The following is a 15,467-nucleotide window of genomic DNA, read 5'->3' on the forward strand; positions in this document are numbered from 1 at the left end:
TTACTGGGGGGGGGGGGGGGGGACTCAGAGAAAGATGTTACAAATTGCAAAGGCTTAGGGAGTAAGAATTTTTTATCCTCAGGCATATACCAGTATTTAATTTTCTCATAATTTGTTGCAACATTATAATTAGCAACATCATATCTAAATCAAATCAAATGCTGAAAACGCTACAACTTCGGTTTATTACCACTGAATATGAATGCAAGAAACCAAATGCACACAAAAAAACAATGGCATTTGATATGTATCATCTTGTTCAGTTTTTGGTTGTGGGACAGTTACAGAGGAACTACTCACCCAAAACACTCCTCGTCATTGCAGGTGCCCTGTAGATCGTATTTACACAGCACACGGTTCACATTCAGCTTGTTGGAGTAAGTCAGCGATGAAAGGGAGAGCTTGTTCTTGGTGCGGAAGTAGGGGCTAAATCTGTGGGCACAATAAAGTATTATCAGTACTCATTAATATGATATCTGTGTATCTGTAGCATGTGCTATACCTATTATGCTGACCAATATTCACACTATGAATCTTGTTACCTGTAGGATTTGAAATGGCGTAGTGGACTGACATAGGAGTAAGGAGCTATCATAGAACTAGGGTCCTCTTTCCTCCTCTGGACTTTCCTGTGTTCGACTATAGCTGGAATCTATAATTGTCAACAGAGAGCCATACGTTAATATGTATATCTAAACACTAGAATTTAATTAAACCATTCAATTTTTTTATTGATGTTTTCCTACTCTGCTTTATTAGTGACAACAAGGACAGAGTATCTTTGTTCAAATAATTAATTAATCATTGGTTTTATCTGTTTTCTTTGTATTTACCATCTTTTTATATTTAAGGTGAGTCCATATTGGTAAAGTTGAACAATCTTTCATATTTTTCTATATACGTGGGTACAAGCATAATTTTATCATACCTCTTGTGACTCTTGAGTGAAGATGTTTTCACAATAACTTGATGTCAACGGAAGAACATCTTGTTTTGACAAATATGTGGAAATGTTTTCATCCTGCAAGGCAAAAAAAAAGAAAATTCTATTACTCATGCAACCTCAGAAAATTGATAATTTCCAACTGACTAACACAAACAGACACACTTACCAACAAGTGTTTCAGCTTTTTTATTTGCTGAGGATTTGGCACATTGAAGTCAGTAGACTTTTTAGGACTGTCTTTAGCACTAACAAAAGTTTTCACCGGTAATGAACTCTCCTCTGCCTTTTTCTCAATGTTTGGCTTGGTGCTGGGGTTCAGCTCCAGAAGGGAACGGCGGCGCTTAGTCGGCTGTTCCACTTCTCCACCTCCCTCCCCCGTCTCTTCCGTTAGATCAATCTCGATCTTCTCAAGTCTAGGAATCTCAGTGGAGCTCTTCCTTCCATTGCTGATCCTGGCTTTCCGAGCCTGGATCTTCCGTTTGGCATTAGCCATTTTAAGATGCTGGATTCGCCGAGCATATTCTTTCTCCAAGTTTTGAAGGCGTTCTTTCTCTTCAGTGATATCTGGGACACTCTTTTTCTTGGTCTGTTGAATGTTTTCTTTCCCAGAGGCTCCTTTCTTCACTGCATGCTTTGAATAGACAATACAAAAAATACTAGCATTAATAATAACAGATAAAGCTAAATACTGCTGTTAAGTTAATCCCAGGTAAGTCATACATTTTCAAAAGCCACATGTGTTTTGTTGCATGTCAAGTCTTATTCATATTCAGTTGTTTAGTATCATATGTGCTTTGGGTTTGTATTGTTCTGATCAGATGTAAACCTCTCATTGTTCAGAGACAATGAGTGACCACAAAAGTCAATTTTCTGTAGCACCTGAATGAGACACTAAGGTCAGCTACAAAAACTTTAATGCCACTTAGGGTGCATATTCAAGTCAACAACAACAAACCCTGCATACTTATTTTGACATGTTGAACCTCTTCCACCAAATTTTGAATACCATTGTTAATTTGCACATATGACTTTAAAGAATAAGTTTTGATCTTTATAAAAAGTAAAAGCTTTTTTATTATCTACTTTCAAATTGACTGCTATAAAATCTTATGTACAGTTTGTTTGATAAAAAAGTCATTAAATCAGACGCAGAAAGAAAAACCTTATTTTCAAAAAGACCTATTGAGTCAGATGTAAAGTAGACCTAAGGAAATTATCCCTTGATTTTTATGTACAAATTTTATCAATATAACTAAGAATTAGAGAGCCATTAGTCTTTTTTCCCCTTTGCATTAAGAACTTTAAGTAAAGGATATAAGCCAAAAACTGTCCATTCTGTGAGAGAAAGAACTGATCGAGGCCCGAAGGGCCGAGATCAGTTCTTTCTCTCACAGAATGGACAGTTTGAGGCTTATATCCGACCTAAAACATTCTCCTCTTTTGTTTTAAGAATGGACTTCAACAGGTACACCAGTAGACAATGAAAATAGAGCTATTTACAACCACCCCTAACAAAAACGCGGTCTTGAGTAGAATTCTGTTTCTATTGTCTACTTAATGGACAGGTACAGGTGACTTTTTAGGTATAACTTGAACTGCATGATTTTTCATTCATTCACACAACTTGTCTTTTAGTATCGAGATGTTTTCCTCTGATGGAGAAAGCGTTTTCTTAAAATAACTCAGTCAAAATGCAAGGATGGTTATGAAAATCATCCAAACACAGATGGTGTTCTAAGTGACATTCTAGATATGGAGGCTGGTGCCAGATTTTGATTTAATTCGGAACTGTGTCTTTTCTGGTATCTCTGATGAAGATATGATTAACGCCAGTCAAGAGGTAGAGAGCAATAATAGGTTTTTAAAACCTCTGAATCAGCAGGATTTGGATGACTTAATACGGAGTGGTTTATCTAAGAAAACGGGGCAAAGTCAAATCTGAATTTTCCTGATTCCACACATGTATACATGTATACAACTGCATTTGGATTATTTTCCACTCATGTACCAGTGCATTTGAATTATTTTACAGAGTTGTGTCAATCCATTTGGATTATTATATTTCAAAGCATGCTTAATTAAATTTCATTTTGTTCTCAGGTGTATGGCTTTGCATGCTATTTGTTTTATTACACGTCACCTGTACCTGTCCAATAAGTTTACAATAACTATCCATTATTTTTTACTGGGCAGATTTCACTGTCCATTCTTTAAAATAATGGACAGTTTTTAAAACTTATTGGACACTTACAGGTAACTTTTTGGATTTGTTTTCAAATCGACAAGCACTTTATGCTATATAATGGTTTAAAATAACAAAGGATTGCATAACAAAAATGTTTTAAACAAAGATATGGTACATGTATTGAAATAAAGTAATGTGCAAACTTAAGTTCAGATCTTTATCAATATATGAACCATCAGAATATTAGACAAGTACACACATTCTCCCTTTATATCTGTGAAGAATAGCTAGGTATACTTTTCCTTATTTGATGTAGCACCTGAATGAGACACAAAGGCCTGAGTGAGTGGACCAGTGTGACACTTTTAAGTGCAGTCTGAATACCACCCTAAAGATCCATGGATATTATTCCTTCTAGAAAACTCTAAAGGTTTATAATGAAGAACAAGCTTATTGCTGTTTAGCTGTCTTGATTCAATTTGTCTTTGAAGTAGTAAAACAATGTAATTTAATTTTAAAATTGTATGAAATTCTAAGAAATAGAACACTGTAAACAAAAACTTTCAAGTGGGATTCTTTATCATTTAACCATCCTTATCCAGAGTAGATAAGAGTAAAGACTTTGATAAGTTAATGAAGGAGTGATACTTCTGAAGAATCCTACAATTTAACAATTTGTTTTTAACTTACAAAGACTTTGAAGGGCATTGAAGGCCATGAATTCCCTGATGTCTCCTCCCTCTATTTTACCTACACACTCAGGAGAAAGTACTGTTGACCTACCTCGTTGATGACAGTGACGGCCAGGTTTTCGACTCTCTTTTTGCCGGCCATGGTCACCTCCCGCCTGGAGTTGTTGATGCTATAGTCCTCACCATACACCTGGACTCCCTCCTCCTTCACTGCTGCCTCCAGCTTCTCTACCTCCGCTTGTTTCTGGTTCACTTTGTCTCGTAGACCTCGAGCCTGTTAAAATATCATCTCGTAAATCTAGTACGTACACGTGTAATAATATTTTATGTACATACGTAATAATGTATTGTAAGTCTTTATAAAAACTATTGTAAACCTTTCTCAAAACAAATGAAATAACATCTTTGTTTGTGTAATTTTTTTTAAGAACTGAAAATCTTGTATTTTTACTATATTTTCAATTAAATGATTTACATCTATCATGACAAAAGTACTTTACTACACATATCTTGAAAATATTTCTGGTTTAGCACGATTATTAATTATAGCAGTCAACAAATGAAAAAAGAAAATGTTGGATTTAAAATTTTCTCTTCTAATTTGATGCCAAAGCTTTGACTTGAAGATGCCCTATACTTAGCCTGACCTGTTTACGGGACATGTCGAACTGGTCCTTCTTCCTGATCACCAGCCCCTCCGCCTCCTCTAGCTGCTGTTTCAGATCTTCTACTCGGGCCTGGGCATCGGTCCACTCCTTCTTGTTCTTGGAACAGCGCATTAGCAGAGATTTAAACAGTTTTCTACCCTTTTCTACACCAATTCTACAAATAATACATAAATGGAACATTTCAAATCTCTTGTGTGCTATAAAACTGGTTATATCTAAATCAAAGTGTGATGCTCTTGACAAAGACATGAACAATCAATTTTTAAAGCAAATGATCAAGATATCAAGTAATTTTTTTTCTTTCCCTTATCACTACAGAGTCAATCCATAAAAATAATTTAAAGAAAGTTTGTAAGTCTTAAACTCATCAAGTCGGGTTTACTTTTGATTATGGAGATCTTCCTCCATCTCTTGAAGCTTCCTCTTCCTCTCATTGTCCTCTTTCTGCTTCTTTTCCTGATTCTGTAACAATTTTGAAATGTTTCACAAATGCTGTTATTGAATTTATTGAATTTTTTCCTTATTCCTTCCTCTGCTTATGTCCTAAATAAGGTCTATATTGCTATATGTATATATTACAAGCTATTTAACTGCTCTAAAAATATTCAACGAATACCTAACAGATAAAATTATAAATACTCCATCTTTTGGATAACATCCTTTCCGTTTTCTCACACTAACGTGGAGATAATGTCAATTACAGCATCTATTTTTACAAGCTTCAGTTTTAGAAGCTCATCCTACTGACAATAAGCGCCAATGTATTATTAAATCTATTACAAAAACAATTCTTCAACAAACAGCACACAAAACCTTACCCCAGAGGACAACCGCGCCTCTTTCAAGAAAGAGTCCAGGCCGGATAAAAAACTGGAGGCACTGGAGCGTGACTGGAGGGGCTTTGGTCCACTGTTCGTGTTACTGGACCCCTGGAGGGAGGACACAGGAATGGCTGATGATTTATGATGAGGATATTCCTCTTCGTCTGAGGAATCGTCATTCAAGTTTATCACAACTGGCTCATGGATTGGAATCTAATGTAACAAATAATTTGGGTTTCATTTTCATACATGTATGTCAATAACATCTGTTTCATTTCATTCATTTGAACAAATGTTCCTTCTCCTTATAAATATACCCAAAACTTACTGCTTATCATCATTTAAGAAGATGAAAATTGAAAATTCAATGCATATATCACTGAAGGTTAAAAGTTTATTCAAATAATGAGTCCTCACCACCAGCTGAGCCATGGGCTGCCGACTCCTGACTGGTTTAGGCTTCTGGTTCAAGGTCATCACTACGGGTGACTGAGATCGTGTGGGTGAACTGTCAGCAGATTGGGACTACAAAACATATATTCATTCATGATGTACTTCTTACAATGTTAAAAACATAAGCCTTACATGTACAATGTACATACATTTTACCTCATTTAACAAATCTTTTTCTTCTTGGATGTATATAAGTATGTAAATTTTAATTTTCTCGATTAAGCACAAGTTGATCAATACAACATTTGTACACTGCACACAAAGTGTATAAATTAAACACCACGTTTACCTCATTTTTTAATTTCTCCATCTTTTCTTTCATTTTCCTCGCTGCTAGAGATTTGAGTAACTGAGCCCTCAACTGAGCCTCTTCTTTATCCAGGTCATCTGAAAGGTCAGGGGAGGACCTCAGGGCCGCATATAAATCACTGTGTCCTTTCCTTCCTGTCTGTTCTAAACTGGGGGACCTTTCATCCCCTGGGGGAGGCTCTGAAGGGAGTGGGGGTGGGGAAGGAGCATCTGGAGGGGGTGGAGGGATAGGTTCATCTGGGGGTAAAGGTGGGGGAGGGGGTGGGGGTGGGGGAGGAAGTTTTAATGGGTCGGTGGTATCAGCATGGTAGACTTCTGTCCACGGTTTTAGACCACCACCGTAGGTGGGGTCGTTGTAACTCTGTTTGTAGACCGGGTCCTGAGGCCAGGAATTCTGGGAGTCAGGAATTTCCTCCGACATAATGTCACTGTAGCCTGGGAAGTATGGGTCGTTCCACTGTGGAATCTGAACATTGCCTGCTGAAGTGTCCACATTCTAAAAAACAGTAACAACCCAAGTCAGCCTTCTTTAATTGACTCATTTATTGATAAAAGCATGCTATCTCTTGATAGTTCTTGAATGACACTTGTTAACAATCAAAATGTCTCACCATTAGAGGCAATGGATACATGAAACCTTGTCTGTAATCCTTGTCCATCATGTCATCAAATCTGCCACTCTGATCCATAGATATGGCTGAAATTAATTTTTTCAATTCCTTTACAAATCAAAAACTTGTATGTGAGGATGAATCTTGGTGAATAGTACAGTCGCACCTGTTTTAAGCGGCCACCTGTGGGACAATGCCAAACTGGCCGCTAAAGACAGGTGGCCTCTTATTCCAGGTTTCAAATTAATGGGGAAAAAACATCGAGTATTTTCATTTTGGCTCTATTGCACAGATTTATTAATAGCATCTGTAATGGCGGCGTACACAGAGATGGTGAATGCACAGCTCGGATTGCTAAATAAACAGTTTATATTAATTTTAAATGGCCATTTTAATTCCATTTATCTATCAAGGGATTAAGAACAAAACATTTTCTGCTAAATACGCCCAAATGATAATTTTCAAGGGATTAAATGCAGTAAACAAACAGAAGTAGCGTTTCCGTACAAAGGCTACTTACTGAACTACGATAGCTGATGTTTTACCTTTTAAAAAAGTATCAAAATTCCATTCTTATATATATTAAGAACCCGTTTTATTATCTCAAAGAAATTTTCTAGGAAAAAAAGTGCATATTACCAGCTAATTGCTGCACATGTAAGCTGTTCCGCGCAAGACTGGCCATATACAATGACTTTGTAATGAAGTATATAAGTACGTGTCGATATATAAACAACACAAAACAGGTGTTATGATAATCAATTTTGACATTAAATCTCAGCAGACTTCAAATAACACACTCAATTATTTGTCATTAACTCATTATCAGCTTTCGAAGTTTGGCTTCTTTCGATACGGGGTCACATGTCAGATTCAAAAGTCATGTGACAAAACAGACAAAATGGCCGTTGAAAACAGGCATGTTGAAGCCACGGGACCTAAAAACAGTGGCCGCTGGCCGCGTTAGAAAGGTGGCCGCTTAAATCAGTTAAAAATATAGTGTGAAACTAAACGGGCGGGATTAAAACTGGCTGCTCATGGCGAGTGGCCGCTGATTAAAGGTGGCCGTAACAGCAGGTGCGACTGTATTAGGTAAGTGTTGTTACTCTGTGTCTGAAAATCAATAACTTATCTAAATGCTCATTTATCAAATACTAGTGTACACTGTATACTAGTGTACATGAATAGTACAAACTTGTTGTCTCAGTATCACTGTCTAGATCCATCTCCACCTCCTCATAATTGTCCTTCAGTGGGGGCGCTTTGTCCTGTGTGGTCTGTTTCCCAACCGATGGCTTCCTCTTGTTCTCTGTGCTTGAAAGCTGTCAAAAACAAATTATTGAAATTGCTGTGAAAATTTGAGGGAACAAAAATACTGCAATAAGAGACACATGTACATTTACTATATAAGAAAAGTTGAAAAACTGCTTAAAACTATCACCAAAAAAAACCACAACCAAAAAACCTTCTAAAATTAATGACATTATTATTCACTTAGGTGTACTTTAACATCTTTAAGACCTTAGTCACAATATAACTTTTACAGACAAAGCTTTTACCTTAGTGTACTCTGGAAATCGCTTGTCATCCAGCATGCGTAGGAATCTGTTGACCTGCTCCTGTGGGTCATCAATGGTGAGGATCTTTTGGATTTCTCTTCGCTTGTCCTCCTCAGCCCTTCGCTTGTCTTCCTCTGCTCTTCTTTTATTCTCCTGTCTTCTTTTCTCTGCCAGACTTTCTTTCCTTTCCTCCTGGCGTCGCTTTTCTACTATGCTTTCTCGTCTACGGTCTTCACTTCTCCTTGAATTTTGGCGCCTGATACTGGTCCCAGCCAGTGGCTTACGAGGGGCTGGTGATCTTCCAGATGAGGTTGACCTTGAACTTCTATTGCCAGTGCTTTTAACATTCTGAGTTGGTCTACCTGCTGATTGCAAAGAAATGCAACTTAGACTATGGATCTTAACTAATGATTTTCACCTGACCTGAATTTTTCCACATAAAAAGATATTTTGGGCAATTTCACCTCTTGTCTGCTTTGTCTGTCTGTTTGTGCCACTGCTGGTCCGAGTCGTGCTTCTTTCATTTCCTCTAGATGTTTTTCTTGGAGTCTCTTTTCTATTACTGGTGACTTCCTTAGATGGTGGCTTTTCTTGTGCCTCGGCAGATCCTTCTTTTTTTACTGCTGAGGCTAAGGCGATGAGACGAAGCTCCAAAAGAGCCATGTCTTCTTCTTCATCCTCCTCCTCATCAGCATCTTTATCTTCTTCCTATTGAGAATCAAATGATTTCTTACAATTGAAATATTCCTCAAACCATACATTGGAATGCATAATACCTGTGCACTCAACAATTGCTTTTGCATAATTTGGAAATAAAAATTATCCAGTTTATCCCTCTTTTGAACCACATAACTTTGGTTGAAATTAAAATAAAAAGTTAAAGTACATGTACCATTATAAACACTGACCCCAGGATGTGGTCAAGCAAAATTCAAAATACATGTTTTCTTCAAGCAGTTTTTCATTCTGAATGAAAGTTTTGCTCCTTGACTCACTTGTTCATTCTCTTTCCCTGATTCTTCATCACTGAGAACCACAACCTCTTCAACCTTGATGCTTGTGGCAACCTCCGAGACGTCTGGTGGTTCCTTCTTTATGTCGGCCCCACTGTCCGTTGTGATGGCCTGTGGTTCCTCCGACTTGCCCTCCCTATCATCAGTTGGCTCCTCTTTGACGTTCAACAGAGGTTCTTCCTTATTCTGAAAAATTTACAAATAAAGCATTACCAATTTTGTATATGAGTAAAATAAAACAAACCAATTTTTAAGCAGAATTCCCTCACAAAAAACAGGATTCACAATAATGTGGATTTTTTTTCTTCTTAAAAAGTTATTTTGTTGAATATAAACATACATCCTTTTTATTTCATATGTACAAAGTACCAAGATTTCAGTTACCAGTACATGTTATTGAAAGCAAAATTAAACAATCTGTGATTACTTATTATATTTTAGTCATTAAAAAATCAAATCACCCATGTATTTTTTTTTTATCCAAGAAACATTTATCAAAACAGTTACATGTAAATGATTAAATGGAATTATGGGGGAAAAATATAACCACAGATTTACAACACTGGTTGCACTTTAACAACAAGTCTGAAATGTGCTTATGCATCAAACAATATGTGACATTTACCTGCACTTCTTGAATGCAGCCATCTTTAACTTGCTTACGCCAAAAATTGGGAAATACTCTTACCACCTTAAGTCAAAAAGTGCCAGAAAATAATTTTCAAGAAAAGCTTCATCAATAAACTACTGCGTTGTGAAAAACAACTAACGAAAGTTAAATATGTTTCATTCAAATCCAAATTCTCCTCAACTTATTGAAAGCAAAGAATATAGAGCTAAGTGACATAAAAAGCCTTGCTTTATAAAATTTAACTTCTGTGGTAAAACATTAATTTATCAACGAGATATACATAAAGCATTGACATAAGGCACCTTTTCTTTGGCTACCTCGCCTGTGATGTCTACCACTACTTTAGTCTCCGGTTTCCTTGGTGTAATCTTGTGAATCGGTTGTGATTTTGTTGCAGTTAGTTTCTGGTTTTCAGGTTTCTCTTGAGTGGAAGTTTCTCTAACTGGTTCCTGAACAGCTTTTTCTTGCGATTGAATTTCAGCAAGCTTTTCTTTGATGTCCTGATATTTCTGTAGGAGCTGCTCATAATTATCAGCTTCATCATCTTTATTAGCCAATAGGGGCTCTTTTGGAACATCTTGAATAGGATACTGTTTATTTCTTTCATAAGCTAATAAACTTGTTAAGGATTTAACTAGTAGCATAGAATATTTGTACCGCTTTCCGTGTTTTCAAGGAGTGTTAATCAGGTGTCATAAAAAAAATCTTTAGTCAGTCAGAAATAGAGTTTCAAAATAGAAAATATATCTTTTGTTTCATAGAAACATAAAATTTTTATAATCGTCAAAATCTACAATAGGGTAACATAAAACCTGTTTCCCTACAACATCTGTAATTGTATGTGCAACTATATATAATTTTTCATACTATACATACATGTATAACTAAGGATACAGTGTTTATTAGTTTGCTGGACTCTTTGAATTGGTTGGTTTCTATAATTTGATGAATTCTGGGAATTTCTCATACGAGGACTAGGTGTGGGTAACAAGGGTCTGTTATTTGGTAGGCGTGGTCTATTGTCCCTGGGGTCCCATTTCTGAGGAGGGGGTGGGGTTGCCATGGGTCGAATTCTGTCGTATCTGAGTGTCCCCATTCCGTGGTTATAATCCCACGTAGACGGAGAGTTCAAGGGGTAATTTGGCATTATGTTTGGTGGTTGATGCCTGTACGATAAGTTCTGCCAGACTGTGTTTCCTCTATGTCGTGTATCAAAATTTCTATTCCCAAATTGGAACTCGTCTGCTTCCCTTTTCAGAACACTTTGGACACCATTGGGACAATTTTCGGGTTCGTTATCATCGTCTGATAACTCTCCCTCTTCTTTTTGTGAATCGTTGTCATTAGAAGTTTCCATATTTACGAAAACAAATGGGGTAAATTTCTTTCGAGTCTTGTCATCATGTCACTTTAACAATGGCGACTTTTTGATTTCCGGTTATGAACATCACACCCGATCAATTTTGTTGGACTAACATATTTTACAGATCACTATAAATTATGAACAATGTTGTGTTCTTCCTGAATATGAAAAATAATCTAAAGTAAATGGCCATTTTTGTTAGATTTTGGTAAGATTTCGATGATTACCGCGGATTTCGGTTATTCGATACTCCGTATTTTGAATGCTGATCATCAATATTTTATAACAAAAAAAAAATCATTTTGATTTTTGATTTTTAGGTGGAATAGCTAGTACACATGCAAAAAATAATTCACATGTAAACAATGTAATGGAAGATGTCAACATATATTTGTCTTATTGTTTTCTGTATTTTGAATTTTAAGTCGAATATAATATGTTTTACGGTGTGACCGTTGGGGCGAGCGCAGAAGGAGTCACACATCTGTCATCATTGTTAAAATGCAACCCGTGGACTTAACCAAACCAAAAAACTTTGGCTTTGTCTCGAAAACTTTTACCACCGCAAGGAACCGGAAGATATCAAACTTTTATTCCAATGGTCCCTTCCTAGGTTTATACACTTAAACAAAAAACTACCACTGAGCATTAATAAAATGTTAAACAGACTTATTAAAATATTTTGATAAACACAAAGCCGGTTTTTTTTTGTTTTTTTTTATCTCTTCTTTACCTTTTAATAATGATCATTAAAATCAATAAATTGTGTGTCTGTGTTATTTCTCAATTTGTTCCCTGTTGTTACCGGTGTTTTAATTTTCCTCTGTGACATCAATTTTGTTTTTGATCTTTTTCATTTTTGTACGCTATATAAGCGTTGTAGACATCAACTCGACGTTCGTACACGTTGTCTATGGAGCTCGCTACGCGGGCGGCGCTTCGCGCCGCCTCGCTGCGCTCGCTATGATTGATACTTATATACATATACGTACATGTATGTATATAACTTAATTAATGAATTCAGCCAGGTCAGTCAAGGCGCGGGAACTATAGATGTTTGCCTACACAATGAACAATAAATATTTTATTTTAAACAAAATGTCTTAAAACAAACCATAAAAAACCTGATGAACTCTAGTTTTACTATACCAAATTCAATATTATCAGAAGTCTGTTTCATTTGGAAAAACGGACATCTTCTTTAGAGACTTAAGATTTCAAATGCAATTGCTTCATTTTCTACTCAGTAAATTAAAGTAAATCACAGTACGTTATAATGAAACAAACATCCATGAAATCAAATGATTTATCTCTAACTTTGAGAATCTTTTTTTCCCCAGGAAATTGTACGGAAGCGAATTCGATCCACGTTGTGGATTTTTTCCTATAATATTCCAATTTTAAAGTTTCTAACATTAATCTTTGAATTGTCTGACTTTAACGTTGGAACAGCTTACAGTAAATTTGGAAAATCCAACTTAAAAGTTGAAATTTACCACAGACTTAATTTTGGAAAAGCCAACTTTAATGTCGTGATTCCAATTTTAATCCATTTGTTTTCCATTAAACCTTACTTAATACTTAGGCTTAAACAAGACATAGAAGTTCTAAAAAATGACTACATTAGTCTGTCCCAAGTTATTGCTTCCATCACCTTTTGATGATTTTTAATAAAAATTCACATACCTGTGAAAGAAATATAGTTGAAATCGATTAAAGGGAATATATCCAAGATATCTTCATAGAACAATAATATTATTTTTATTATTCACCAATAAAAGTTCACAGTCCAGAAAAGATGTAAACATTTTCCATTATAAATCTCCGTGAGAAAGAAGATGGGGGAATAAGATGGCGCAAATGCCCATTCGGTTTAGTAGTGAAATGCAATTTTTAATTTATTTTCCCCCAATTAAATCTATTCAAATATAGTATAATACAACTTTGCAAAAGCAAAATTTCTAACTATTGTCAGTTTTTGATATTTAAAAATAAATAAGAAAAAAAAATATTGTCGGAAATTTTGGTGGTATCGAACCCGTAACATAAAAACCCTAAATATATAAGGTTAGCTTATGCCAGGTACTCTAACCATTGAGCCATTTCAGACACAACAAAGTGGGCTTTTTAAATTTTATGTGGTGACTAAGGTCACGAACTACCGGACTTGTATTATTTTTTCAAAACGTTCAGTTGGTGGGATACAAAATTATATTTTTAATGTATAGTGGGTCATCTCTCCACGTTTTCGCTGATTGAAATCGGTTTGTTTTCCAATATACCTTAATTAGACTATGAGAAAAATATGGAGCATAGACCCACTTTATAAAAGAAAATGCCTTGAAGTTCTAAAAAATGACAGTATTTGCAGGTTTTGATACGTATACGCCTGTTTGAGTCAACATATTCCAAGTATTGAACATACCTATAGGTTAAAAATCAATGATAGGTTAAATATATATTGTTTTAAACGATTTTTAAAAAAAACCCATCAGATTTATTGATACTTTAATTTTTCAGTAGCCTGTCCGATCGCGTATGGGCATTTTACACGCCTTATCCACCCATCTTCTTTGTTTTCGTTCCTGAACGAAAATAAATTTCTCACGGAGATTTATAATGGAAAATGTTTACATCTTTTCTCCATTCGGAAGTACTCGGGACACCTCGCGCAATTTTTCAACGTTATCATCCGGGCTTATTAATGGCTGATGCAATGCAAAATCCCCGTAGACTTTCTATTTTGGGATGTGTATTAAAACCTTAAGCGGTAGAGGGGGCGTTTCAAAACAGATAATCTGGACATTTTTCATAATTAGTGGATAAACTTAGTTTGAGCGCAAAGGTACATGTATTTATGATTATCGAAATATCAAGCAAAAAGTGGTGGAATCAAAAACTCGGGACAGAGTATAGTTTTGGAGATTTTGATACGCATACACTAGTTTAACCAACATATTCCAAGTATTGAACATATTCAAGTGTTACAAATCGACGTGATGTTAAACATACATTGTTATGAACAATTTTTGTAAAAAAGTTATCAGATTTGTTGATATTTTTTCCATATCTTATCTGTCATAATATAGACACTTTTTACTGGTCTTTTCCCCTCATCTTCTTTGGAAAAAAAATCACAGTGTGGCACTAATATGCTTTCGTAGAATTGAATGTAAAATTGGTTAGTTTTCCGGCATTATAATTACATTTTGTTACTTAATTCTGATTTCAGAGTTACATTTCAAAATGAAATAAAAATTTAGCTTATTTTTTGTTGAATTTTCCTTCTCTTTAAAGTGCTGTTTTAATTCCTCCTTCTCCCTTTTACCACTAGTCTAGTATTTGCGTTCATATATTAATTCTGATGGCTATGCTTGAATATCAACCGCATAGCGCGAATCTTTAGACTAAATTAAAGTACAGGGAATATTTTTGGCTCTTACGCGTATTTCAGATGTAAAGAATATGTAATGTTAAGATACTACAGGTATATACAATGAACATGAGTTATTTTGTGGGCGTATTTTCAAACTCCTTCAAATCGTAGACAATGAGGTGTTTCAATTGCTAGTAGAACGTGCTGCATCAATCGCAACTTCTCGGGCCTTTCCGGCAAGCTCGGAAAAAGTGTTTTTCCGAGCTTGCCGGAAAGGCCCGAGAAGTTGCGATTGCATGCTGCATCCGACTGATTCCTCGTATTCCTAAATTGATGATACTTTCTTCCGTAAAATCTGCCTGCTTATGGATAAACTGCTTCGTTTGAGTGGAATGCACGACATTCCAATATTTTTAACTAACTTTAAAGAAAGGTATATCATTATTCAGATGATTGTCGTTTTTAGAGAGAATGGAGACTTGGAGTCTTGCAAGAGCAGTTCCTGGGAAGCACAGAAGGAGGCCACATCAACACCCTCAGGCATTCCATGGGTCTTGATGTCTAACGATCCAATCGATGTGATAAATAAAAGTTGATTGTGAACACTCCATCCATTACGATAAGACAATCCGGAACTCTTATAATGGAAGCCCTGAGTCACTTGATACACAAAAAACGGCCACAGTTTGGCTTCCTGGATGATAGAGCAAAAGTGGCGTTATTGATATCTGGCGTAAAGAGCTCTAGTGCTCAACGATGGGAATTGACACTAAGGAACATGCAAAAATTGATATTAACCTTATTCGAACGAGAGAGGAAAATAAGTCATTAACAATCATC

At 35.8% G+C, this 15,467-nt stretch overlaps 1 protein-coding gene across 3 annotated transcripts in view; it reads right to left on the reverse strand.

The window, feature by feature from the left end:
- The window catches only part of LOC128185876 (zinc finger C3H1 domain-containing protein-like), a 30,318-nt gene extending 19,009 nt beyond the window's left edge, over positions 1-11,309 (reverse strand). Inside the window, exons 1-18 of one of the 3 annotated variants that reach the window (XM_052855555.1) lie at positions 10,783-11,309; positions 10,191-10,498; positions 9,883-9,948; positions 9,240-9,443; positions 8,709-8,952; positions 8,245-8,606; positions 7,881-8,007; positions 6,686-6,771; positions 6,055-6,570; positions 5,730-5,837; positions 5,310-5,525; positions 4,874-4,953; positions 4,471-4,645; positions 3,915-4,097; positions 1,113-1,577; positions 929-1,021; positions 543-652; positions 301-432 (exon numbers count right to left, since the gene is read on the reverse strand). In XM_052855555.1, the coding sequence (XP_052711515.1) occupies positions 301-432; positions 543-652; positions 929-1,021; positions 1,113-1,577; positions 3,915-4,097; positions 4,471-4,645; positions 4,874-4,953; positions 5,310-5,525; positions 5,730-5,837; positions 6,055-6,570; positions 6,686-6,771; positions 7,881-8,007; positions 8,245-8,606; positions 8,709-8,952; positions 9,240-9,443; positions 9,883-9,948; positions 10,191-10,498; positions 10,783-11,245 (3,938 nt within the window). In that variant the 5' untranslated portion in view covers positions 11,246-11,309. Of the gene's footprint in view, positions 1-300; positions 433-542; positions 653-928; positions 1,022-1,112; positions 1,578-3,914; positions 4,098-4,470; positions 4,646-4,873; positions 4,954-5,309; positions 5,526-5,729; positions 5,838-6,054; positions 6,571-6,685; positions 6,772-7,880; positions 8,008-8,244; positions 8,610-8,708; positions 8,953-9,239; positions 9,444-9,882; positions 9,949-10,190; positions 10,499-10,782 lie in introns of all 3 variants that reach the window. The other 2 variants (XM_052855554.1, XM_052855556.1) reach the window with 2 other exon arrangements.
- Positions 11,310-15,467: the final 4,158 nt, after the last annotated feature.

Source organism: Crassostrea angulata, chromosome 5 (assembly GCF_025612915.1).
Source record: "Crassostrea angulata isolate pt1a10 chromosome 5, ASM2561291v2, whole genome shotgun sequence".
NCBI classification, from domain to species: Eukaryota; Metazoa; Mollusca; class Bivalvia; order Ostreida; family Ostreidae; genus Magallana; species Magallana angulata.